The 12,367-nt window shown below is 34.7% G+C and overlaps 1 protein-coding gene across 4 annotated transcripts in view; it reads right to left on the bottom strand.

The window, feature by feature from the left end:
• Positions 1-12,367, bottom strand: part of SATB2 (SATB homeobox 2) — a 180,544-nt gene that overhangs the window by 77,565 nt on the left and 90,612 nt on the right. For all 4 annotated transcript variants that reach the window (XM_025039435.1, XM_025039434.1, XM_025039433.1 and 1 more), the window contains one exon: positions 3,279-3,285. In XM_025039435.1, coding sequence (XP_024895203.1) covers positions 3,279-3,285 — 7 coding nt within the window. The remainder of the gene's footprint in view (positions 1-3,278; positions 3,286-12,367) is intronic.

Consider the following 12,367-nt stretch of genomic DNA (forward strand, 5'->3'; position numbering starts at 1 on the left):
TTCAAATCATTTGAAAGTAATCACAATGGATGAAGTACAGACCTAACAGAGGTGCTTGATTTTGTACTTTGCTTTTTCACTCTGATAGAAAATATCAGTTAAGTCTGCCTTAAACTCACCCAGGACCAAAGACAACACCTTGGCTCTGAGAGACCATCTTATCTCTGCAATATTCAGCCATTAATCAGAAATCTTGAAAAAAGTGAAGGATGAAAAGCAGTGCTGCCTCTGATTATGAAAGCAATATTCGCACAATGGAAAATATTCTCAACAAGACTAAAATACTTACTTACTACAGAGTCATTAAAAACACAACTACTTCCAGGGCTCTAAATCAGAAGTGCAATTTAACTCACTGTGAATTTGATTCTACTATTGCCGAAGTCCTGAAGGTGACCTATGGAGTAAGAAGAGCCTGGGAAGGAATGCTGTCCCCAGCTTCAAGTGCAAATCCCCAAACAAGATGTGGCTTGAGAAACGGTCAAAACAAGTAGGGCTGACACACTGCTAACAGCTGAGAGGCTTTCTGTAGCTATTCTAACCTCTGGGGAAGGATTCCAATCCAGAGGCCTTGCCGGTACGCAGTACAGATCTGGAATCTGCTCAGGTTTCTGAGAAACTCAGTTCCAGGAGGATCTTGCCGACTTCTTTGAGCTTTCAGAGACTGAGTGAAAACCGCAGGGAATGAGAAACCATTATCTAACCACCTTCTGAGCTTCTGGGATTCCATTTAACTCCAAAGTAGGAGAGGCCTTTATAGCCCTGAATTAGAATTCCAGGGGCTCCTGAAGCCTTCTCAAGATCACAGTCAATGTTCAAACCAAGAACACCCTCTGACCATCAGCTATTCAATGCCCATAATTGCGGGCTATGGCAGGTTGTTCATACCAGGAAGATTACACCCGACCCAAAGGATTTATCTGCATTATAATTAAAAAGCATTTGGTTCAAAATTCTCATTTTATTTTACAATACACCCAGGAAGCCAAGGATTTATTTTAATTATTGCAAATCCTTGATATATATTTTTTAGGTGGTTGCAAGAACATTTTCAATACTATACACACACACACACACACACACACGCACGCACTCACGCACGCACACACACACACACACAAATCTTGTTTTATATTGAAGACTTTTTTGGGGGGTAATTTCTTTATTGCAATTTTGGGTAAACAACTTTTTATTTGTTGGGAAAGATGTATGATATAATGATTATAAGTAGAGTCTTCTAAGCCAGACTGCCAGGGTTTAAATCTCAGTTCTACCACTTGGTAAACATGTAACCTTAGGCAAGTTCCTTGATTTCCCTGTGCCTCATTTTCTTCATATACTTATTGTGTATTAATAATTGTACCTATCATGAAGAATTATTGTATAGATTAAATGAGTTAATATTTGCTGACACTTACAACAGTACCTGGCACTATGCAATGTTTACCATTACTATTATATTCATCTGGTCTTTGTGTGTATGTGTATATGTAGACAGAGATGAATGGCTGTACATTGTATATTTCAAGTCTCTGCTACTTCAGAGATACTCAAAATATGGTCTTAAACTATTAATATCTGTATCACCTGGAAGACTGGTAGAAATATAAATTCATGGGCCTGGAATCAGAATTTCTTAGAGTCCTTATGTGTACTAAGATTCCAACAATTCTTATATACACTAAAGTTTGAGAATCAAAGTCTAAATTACCTTTGCTTTTATTTACTGTCTTTTGAGATTATACCAGATACTTATTATCTCAGAGCAAAATTTACGTAGCCAGCATCTATGTGAAAGATCTTTGTTAAAGTGCTATTGTAAATTTCAGAAAAAAATACTTGTACAATTATGATTAACAGATTAGGCTTCCCATTTCAAAATTTCCTGATTAGGACATTCTGATCAATGTCTGCTATTTCCTAAAGGTCATCTAAAGAATTGCAATCTTTTCTTTTGTTTCAAGTAACTCTGCCATGTTACATCATATCAAGTTTTAAAACAAATCCCTACAGTTTAAAAGAATGCACTATCAATACTGAATCGCATGCCTCTGGGTATATGCAGGAACATGTTGCTATTCAGTTTCTCCAAATGAGGCTTAAGAGTTCATATTCTGACCTATGAATTAGGAGGCAGAAAAATAGATGGCAAATAAAATGACATAATATCCCAACTCTTGAAATTAAATTTAAAGTAATATTATATGAATGCAACATTAAGTTTCAAAAATTATTCTGAATAAAATAATGGGAAAAAATTTATGAGGAAAATATGCTTTAAATGTACAGGCATACTTCATTTTATTATGCTTTGCTTTACTGCACTTTACGGATACTGCATTTTTTACAAATTGAAGATTTGTAGCAACCCTGTGACAAGCAAGTCTATTAGTGCCATTTTCCCAACAGCATTTGCTTACTTCATGTCTCTGTAGAACATTTTGGTAATTCTCACAATATTTAAAACTTTTTCTTTATTATTATATTTGTTACAATTATCTAGGATAACTCAGTGGTCATCAACATCAAGGCAAGACCCTCCACCAGCCAAAAGATCACTACTCGCTGAAGTCTCAGATGATTATTAGCAATTTTTAGCAATAAAGTATTTTTTAAAGGTATGTACATTGCTTTTTGAGACATAATGCTATTGAACGCTTAATAGATTCTACAGTATAGTGTAAACACAATTTTTATATGCACTAAGAAACCAAAAAACTCATGTGGCTTGCTTGATGATGACATTTGCTTTACTGCAATTGTCTGGAATCAAATCTGTAATATATCTGAGGTATGCCTACATACGCGTTACATTTACTTCAACTAAAAGAAGGAAGGAAAGTGTCCTGTAGTATTTTCAAAAAGTAAATATTTAATGACTTGTTTTTAGTTTCCAGGGAATGAGTAGGTGTGTAGGCATCAAAAATGCCCTAAATTAAGGGGGAAAAAAATTTTTTTTCCTATTCGGTTTAGTACTTCTCTTAATTAGATTTCATTATTTTTGTTACATTTATTTGCTAGAGATGCTATGTAAAGTAAACCTAGTAAATTTTCAATACTCAAAATACACTCCAGTGACAAAGTGTACATTCCAAGAAGGATTTATGAGCAAAAGGAGAAGCATCTGATTAGCACAGATGCCTGCCAATCAGAGCAAGATGGCATAGTATAGGTGGAAAAAAGAGTAAACTAGGATTTTTAACACCTGAGTTTTAACTAGCTGGGGTTGGGCATTACCTGTAAAATGAGGATTACCTGTAAACTAGTTTTAAGACAACCTTTCCAGGGTAAAGGGGATCAAATATATGGTAGCTGAAGGAAACTGGACTTAGGGTGGTAATCACACAATAGAATATATAGATGTCAAACTATAATGTACACCTGAAAATTATATGATTGTATTAACCAATGTTACCCCAATAAACTTAAATAAATAGATAGATAGATAGATAGATAGATAGATAAATGACAACCTTTCAAGTTACCTACTAGCATCTTAAAGAATATTGCTTCTAGAATTTTCAAAACAATTCCTTTTCTCAGAATACTTTCTTCTGCTTTTTGACTTTTTTAGCAAAAAGTTAGGACCTTCCTAAGACATCTCTTATTGTGAAACTCCACACAGCAACAACGATATTACTAATTTATATAGTGGCAATTGTGGTAGTTGTGGTATTGCTCTTGCAAGTTTCTCTATCAATACTGCTTAAAAGACTGATAAATTCTTCCAGAACTATGAATTTAGTATTTCAATGCAAACCTTAACACAATTGCTTTTGTGAAATAAAAGCAATGAAATGGGTAAAAGGCTTCACACTGAAAAATATCTGCAATTTCTGGCCTATGGATTTTTCTGAAACCATTAAGATGCTTATGCGAATGTAAACTAATTAGCATGAATGAATGCTATAACACTCTAGTATTCCCCCAGAATATCTCCTGAAACCCTAGATAAAAGAATATAAGCCAAATTAAAAAAAAAAAAAAAAAAAGATGGTGAATTTCTCTGTGACTCCTTCAGCCTCAGAAAGTACTCTGGAAGTGATTCTACAAAGGTAAGACATGGGCTTGTCTTTGTCACTCTTGGTTAAAAAAAAGATCCCAAAGAAATTGATAATTTCCAATGGGTACCCAAACCTTTGGGCATAGAGAAAAAACACATGAGCACATCATTGCTTTTGATTTCCAAACCTCCATCCCAAATTCCTTGTTTTCCCACTCCTCACTCCAAAACTTTGGAGACCAATTTTAAATACAGTGATCCCATCTAATACCAGAGAAGTCAAATAACTTGTTCATTCTCTGTATAACACAAAGTAAGTTCTTAGGGCCTGAATGTTTCACAAGTACTTTTTAATAGATTTCTTTTAGAGAAAAAAATGTTTTTATTATAAGTGCTAAAACTTTCATATCTTTGAAAACATGTTGGCATTGCAGGTAACATCAGGCCCAATCACCCATATAATAGCTGAGGCACTAAGCTAAACCCTTTACATACTATTGTCAATTAATTCTCACAACAATTATGTGACATAGATATTAGTATACCCACTTTATTGAAGAAGCTCAGAAAAAGTAATATCACAAATCTATTAAAGGGAGAATCAGAATTCAAACCTATGTCTTCAGGACCTTACAGCCTTTGTTTTACTGATTATGCTAAACTGCACAACTTGATGTATGTGGTTATTATTAATTTTAGGTTTTGAGTCAGAACTAATCAACTTTCCAACAGATAAGTCCTGCTTTCTATTTGTATATGTATGTACGCATGTATGTGGCATGCACATGCAAAGGTGGCATGATGCATGGATAAGTTATCTGAATGGTCAGGGCTCAATGTCACGCCTCCGCTATACGTCCTGTAAACCTTCCTGATGTGACAGACTGAAAAATCTGATGAGTTCTAGAAACTACTAATTATTCAACAATTGAATTATTCACATTTGTTTGTTTATTGTTAATTCAATATTAATTCAATAAATATTTATTAATCAACTATTATGTGGTAGGAATGATATCGGCCCTAAGAACAGTACTGAATAATATTAGCTTTAAAAAAAAAACAAACTCTACCTACAGATTTGCTTCAGACAATTTAACAATTTGGTACACATAGATGAGCCTGTAACATCTGCCTATGATTTAAAATGCATTTCTATTTGATGATAAAACATAGCTCTTTTTAATCTCTATTTTGTCATTTAGTATCAATTCATTCCAGTCATCTAATGCAAATTCACACTCATATTTCTTTTTATGAATCCCTCCATTTTTTCATTTTTCTTGCAAGCAAAAAAGCTTTGTGCTAAAATGAGTCATCAACATGGATTCCCACCTTACTGATGAAAGACATGAATCACATAACAAAGACCTTTAGCAAGTCTTCTTTATAAACTCTGTAAATATAAACTGCTTCTTTGAAACAGGTAACCAACAATAAATGGATTATGCACAATCACATGACATGGTAGTAACCTGAGAATCTTGGGCAATCACAATAAATTCATATATGATTGAACTATATGAAATTGGTAACATGCAAAAATTTTGACCTGAAAAAATGGCAATTTCATATGGTTCTACCTGCTATTTATTTTGGCTCCTCTCTCTGAACTGGACTACACATTAACACTAAAACCCCTACTGTTCACCCAAAGTCTTTCACTGAGTTAAATTCTTTTTAAAATGTAAACATAACACTAATTTCCCTGACAAACCAGAGAAGCATGCCATCTGCTAGTACTGAATTTGCCCAATCACAGAAAATACTTCTGACTTATTCTCTCCTAGTCAATAACTGTAAGTACAAAATCAATTTGTTATATAAAAACCATTTTCTATTAATACATAGACAGACATGATTTCAAGAGATAAAGATAATAATTCATATATAGCAGATATAAATCCCACACCATGAGAGGGGGGAAAACTATTACCAGAAGAGTTCGCAAAATATGATTAAAGTAAATATTAGGTATCTGGAAGGGCTGAAGGGCAAAAGAAAAAAAAAAAGTTAAGTCTTTGAGGACTATGAAAACTCAAGTTTTTTCCCCCTATATTTGCTAAAGATAATCTGTCTCTGGGTTGAGAACTTGCCTGCAAAGTTTCTGCCTAGAGCAAGAAATTCAGAGTCAACTTGTTAACTCCTAATAAAACAAGGTTTGGAAGGAAAATGCTGCCAGCCTTATAGGTGAAATGTGCCTGCCAGCATTGTGATAATACCATATGACTGGTTTTCTTAGATGTATTTTCCCCTTATTATCAACCTCCTTTTACCATCATATTAAGATCCACAAAAATATATATGTCTACCTTGAATCTTGACACCTTTTTTTTTTGGCAATAAAAGCTCATAAGACCCATTTTGCTCCATAGAAAAAGTGAGCGTTATCCATATTTACCCATACTTCATCGGAACACCATTGTTGCTTTTGGGTTCAAACACTGCTTTATCACAGTTCGATATTACTGATGATTTCAAGTAGTCCTATAATTTTCCATATAGTTAAAGCTACTTTTATTTAATAATATCTTTATTTTTATTCTTTATTTTAATTGGAAATTATAATTTTGGAGGTGAATTCACATATGATAGCAAAAAAAAAATCACATATCAGAAACAGTATTATTGTTCAGGAGCATTCTACTTTTGCCAGTTGACATTCTACATGTATTAATTCTTCAGTTCAACCTATTGAAGAAAAGCTAACCGAAGAAACAATCACCCCATGATTCATTCTTTTCTACTGGCCATTCTCTTTGACTTTACAGAACTTAAATGTTTTAGGGCATTTTTGAAAGAAAATACTCAATAAACTAACTGGAAAAAATACCGCAGAGGGATGTTTTTCTTATGCTACATAACTTAATGAAGGTGTTACTGTCTCTTTCACTGGAATTGACTATTGCTAAACCTTATAGCTCAATAACTAATTAGTAAAAAAAGAGAATGATTCTAACAGACTACTAATTTGCTAAGGACATCTGTAATATGATTTAAACAACCAAATATTTTCTTTTTTCTTTTTTCTCTCAAATGGGACATAAGAGAGCAAATAAGATCAGTCACAGTACAATATGTGCGAAAATAAAACTTCTAAGTGCGTATGTTCAAATAAGCTCATCTATATAATTCACTTCTATTAATAGTTACTAAGTACCTACAATATTCAAGGTCCTATGCTTGCAGGGCTCCCAGGAAGGCACACAAGGTATGAATTTCCCAGATGATCTTTCAAGGACCTTTTGGTCTAGCAGGGGGTTATTCAAGAATCAAAATTACTAGGAAACAGAACTTAGAAAGGTGACAGCTTGAAAAGCCCAATGTTAGAACTTATAGCCTGACTGGTACTCCAGATGATTCAAGATTGTCCATTGCCATGTCCATTTCCTTGGGAGTTCAGGGATCCAAGGTCAGATTATCTCAAATTCTTGCAAAACTTAAAATGAAAGCCTATCATCAGTCAGGCAAACATCTGGTTAAACTGTCTGCATTGGTAATTGTCACATTAGTCCTAGCATCTTATATAGCACTTGTATTAGTCCTAGCATCTTATATAGCACTTGTATTTAATGTGACTAATTGTCACATTAGTCCTAGCATCTTATATAGCACTTGTTTGCACCTTGCAAACTTAAGTGCTTTTGAGCTTTTAACTTTAAATCATCTGAGGACAAATAAATAATAATTTTTATTTAATTGATCGAGAAACCAAGAGAATTTTCTGATTTTAACCTACTGGCTGCCCCCAAATAAGAGGATGTGACCACAAACATACTAGATTTTAAATACGCTAGTATCTCCTGATCTACCTAGAAAAATTCTCATTTCACAACTCTATAGATTCTTCTTCAGTCACTGCCAGATCTATCTTTGTTTTTGAGTTTTTAATTTTTTTTCTGAGTAAGATAAATGGAAATCTGAAACTATGGGAAATTTAAAGCACACTGTAAGAAAATGCTAAGAATTAAAGAGACCTGTACCACTACAAATTCTTAACAATGTCACCTCGGTTCGACTCTGTACTTTTTTCTCATTGTTTCCCAAACATGGCTGGTCCAGAATCTATTTCAGGTGTCCTCACCAGGTCCCCATCTCAACCATTCTCTCCTTCACTATTAGATAACTGTATCACCCTAACCGCCATCATATGCTATCTCATTCCCTACCATTCATTCACTCCATCTTCAAAACCTGACTCTATATCTTGTTTCCTTTCCTCCAGGTTCTGAAGAAGACATAGATATTTCTCTTTCTTTCAAAGGCAAAGCATAATCTGTGCCTTAGATCCCATCCCTTCCTAGATTGCAAACTCTGACATATTACCCCTCTTCATCTTCAGAGCCTTTGGCCCGTACTGGCTTCATCCTCTCTCTCTTGAGTATTTGGGTGGGGAAGGGAGAGTGTGTGTTACACAACCCTAATGCTGTAGTTAGCTTTTTTAATATCCTGACCTCACTAAGCCAGTATCTGGTATCCTCATTTCCTTGCCACCTTCCTTTCTTAGATGCATATAGAATCCCTTTGTTCTCACACTACAGAGAAATAGCTCCACCCAATGTCATTTTGGTCTCCTTTCTGCCAAAGCTAAGAGCCTCTAATTACCTCTCCTCCTCTTCCTGGCACCCTTAATAACATTTCTTCACTAGTAACCCATTTTCCCTTGGCTTCCATGAAACCCCACTCTCTTCCTAATCATGTCTTCTTAAACCATGGCCCTTTTTCCTCTCACAGCTTTCAATCCCCTCTTGTTCTCATTCTCTCCTTTAAGAATTGTCCTTTGGTATCATTTTAACTATTATATCTAAAAAATTGGCTCCAAAATCTATTCTCTAGTTCCATCTTTTGATCAGCTGGCTCTACATCTTAAACAGCTCAATGAATATTTCTTAGTTCACCAACTCTCACTGAAATATCAGCAACTTCCTCTCAATGTATATTGTTCTATTTCTGTCAAAACCATCAACAGTCAGTTAAGCTCAAAACCTTTGATTCTATTTTGATTTCTCTTTGTCTTTCCCACATACATGTTGCATTGGTCACTTCTCTCTTTCTCACTACTACCACCCAAAGCCAAGCCTCACCTCCCTCACTGTCTTTACATTCATACATTATTACTGCAGTAGATTCTATTTTGCCCACTTCCTCCAGGATATACACACTGCTCCTTCTCCCTCCCACCTGGTTCCTCTCCTGCCATATACACACTCACATCCACACACAGTTTTAGATGGTTTCTAGAAAAAAAAATTTTAACCACCATTTTCATAATTTCACTTCTTTGCCGAAAAACTTTTAGTGATTCTCGAAATGCCTCACTGGGCTTTCAGAGTTCTCTAAGGTGTAGTCACTACCTCCTCAATTTTATTTTTTTATCATTATAACACAAATGGTCCCCACAGCCAGGTCCCAAACATTTCTGCTCATTTGACATAGTTTGGTGCTGCTAGCAACCCCACACCCAGCCATGCTCTATCATTTTCCCTTTTCATCAATCAAAAATCTGAGCCATTCTGGGCATCTGTTATATGATAATATCATGACAAACATACTGCCACTCTAGACATATTGGGCCACCACTCATAATTTTTTAAATGCACCATGCCCTTCTGCACCTCAGTATTTGTATCATAAACTTGCAGTTGCCTGAAACATTCTTCCTTCTCTTTTCCTCCTTGTAAACCTCTACTTGTCCTTAAGGCATAAGTTATATGCTACTTCTCAGATTGCCTGCCCCCAGCCTCACAAACTTGACACTCAGCAGGGACCATTCTTTGTGCTATCATTCCATTAGTTTATGCCACTGATATATATTTGCCAGATATACTTACAGGGCTGCCTCCCCCACTAAGTTGAGGGCAACACAGCTACAGGTATGTTTCTGGATGTCTCTCACTGCTTCTAACACTGAATATGGCTTTAGTAGAGGTACTGACTAAACATTTGTTTAATTAATTGTGACTATAATTTTCTTGCAAGAAGAGGCTATGTAATGGTCTCCACTTAGAATCCTGCCTGGTACATAAAGTAAATGCTCAAATTTATTGTTAAATTACAAAATATGAGTAATATTATTATTTCATATAGATAGACTGTAGATTTTTTGAAACCAGGAACTGTATATTATACGTCTTGTAAATAGTGAGTATATATGATGGATGGATGGATGGATGGATGGATGGATGGATGGATGAGGAGGAAAGAGGAAGTTAGGAAAGCAGATCTTTTTTCCCTTTGAATCCTTTTATTTTTAAAAGCATGTATTTAAAATGGCTTATAAATAGTATAAATATTGGCAAATAGTAAGTTTGTTCTTTTAATCTACAGACCACATTGTTGACAAATGATTGTTTTACTTCTTTAAACTATGAATAAACACATTCAGGCCAAAGAAGTGGTTAACAGTATATCTAGAAAGTGCTTCTTCAGATCCAAGTAAAGAATTAGCCCACATCTGAACTTAGGGTCCAACGCATTCTCCATGCACCATTCTTCCACCTGCTGATGCTACCAATAAGCTTCTAATAGGAAGGCCAGGTAGGGTAAGGTGATCAATGAATGAACATCAGTGATCATTACAGTGAAAATTCACAAGGCTCCTCCAAATGTTGGAAAAACAGTGAGATAAAAGGTAGTTGGTTCCAAAAGTGATGTTCCTATTTCCATGAATCCAATATTTATATAAAATTTAGGATTTGATGTTGGTATTTCTTTAAACAAAGTACAGTATAGGCAGAGGGCAGACAAACTTCCTTGCCAAACACCTTCCTTTAGATCCAAATCTGAAAGCAAATTTCTTTCATGACCTGGAAGAATTCAGTAGACAAAAGTAAGTTACTTTTACCTCATCAGAGCTAAACAACAGCAGAAGCAGAAGTACCGGCAGTTGATTAAAGCCATTGTCCTGACCACTGTACCACCGTGGCTAAGCGAGGGCTGCCTTATGAAACCAGGTCAGAGGACATTGATTTCTCTATTCAACTCTGAGGCACCACTCTGCAAATGACACAATCATTTTTGGGTACAAGAGGTGCTTTAAATGTGGTAACATTATATCATTTTAGCTATAATGATCATAATTACTTATTTCTTTTAATCACAACCCACTTAACCACTTTAGTACAGAGGACTAGTTCAAGGAGTTTAATTTTCATTCAACATCTAATCTTTGTGTTTACTGAAACCCTTCATGGGCTTTGTTTACTGTCTGCTTGCTGGCCTGGACGTTTGATCTTGCAAGACTAGATCAGACAGGGTCAGATAAAATACTGATTACTAGAATAAACCAGGCTTGGGGAAGTAACACTGATTTTTAAAATTTTCATTTATCCCAGCTTTTTAATATTTTGCAAAATAAGCTCAAATAAACAAATAAAATTAAGATAACTAGCAATCAGGCAGTTTTTGAGCAATGACTGAGAAAAGGAAAGTGATGGAGATAATTTTGCTTTCTGGACAAAATATGGGGTTTGGTTAGGTCTGTTCATTCTGGTGGTATTATTTTATGACACAAATAATTTTATGATATGCACTAGTATTTATGTGAACTTTCAATGACCCCCAACTCTTGTGACATATTAAACACTTGAGATTGACCTGACCAAAGACAACAGTTCATTTTGCTTTTGGTATCAAATGAAAAACACTTTAGATATAAAATTATTTTCCTTTAACTTATTTTGTTAAAAAACATTTAAAATATATGAGTCCTTCTTTGTTATAAGGAATTATTTTATTTTTATAAGATTCCCTACAAAAGTAGATTGCCATAAGAGTATAATTTCTAATGATATGGCATAAATAATTGCCACTTAATTTCATAAAAATGATGGATGAAGAATTACAAATTAATAGTTACAAAATAATCACGGAGACGTAGAGTACAGCACAGGGAATATAGTCAATAGTATTGTGTTGGCTGTGTGTAGGGCCAGATGGGTGCTGGAGTAAACGGGGGGATTGCTTCATAAACTATATAAATGTCTAACCACTGTACTGTATACCCAAAACTAACATAAAATAAAATATTTTTGAAATGATGATTAGAGGAAAAGACAAAAAACAATGAAGACTAACCTTTGATTTTTTTTTTTAATCATTTGAAAAGTTTTATGTTTCTACATATATTCATATAGACACGATTGAGGCTACCTCAAGTATCTTTCAGGAATGATAGGCTATAAAACAAATACCTCATTAAGGAGTTTGGTCAAAGATGTACAGGACAGACACTTCTTAGCTCTTAAAAACCCCAAAATGAAAGGTGAAAATATGAGTGGCATATGGGACAACATTTTGGTGTATGTAATAATAATGACAATAAAGCCTCGAAAAAAATTTTTTAAATGATGGGGCAAGTTTATG

This window comes from Pteropus alecto, unplaced genomic scaffold (genome assembly GCF_000325575.1).
Source record: "Pteropus alecto unplaced genomic scaffold, ASM32557v1 scaffold3, whole genome shotgun sequence".
Lineage (NCBI taxonomy): Eukaryota > Metazoa > Chordata > Mammalia > Chiroptera > Pteropodidae > Pteropus > Pteropus alecto.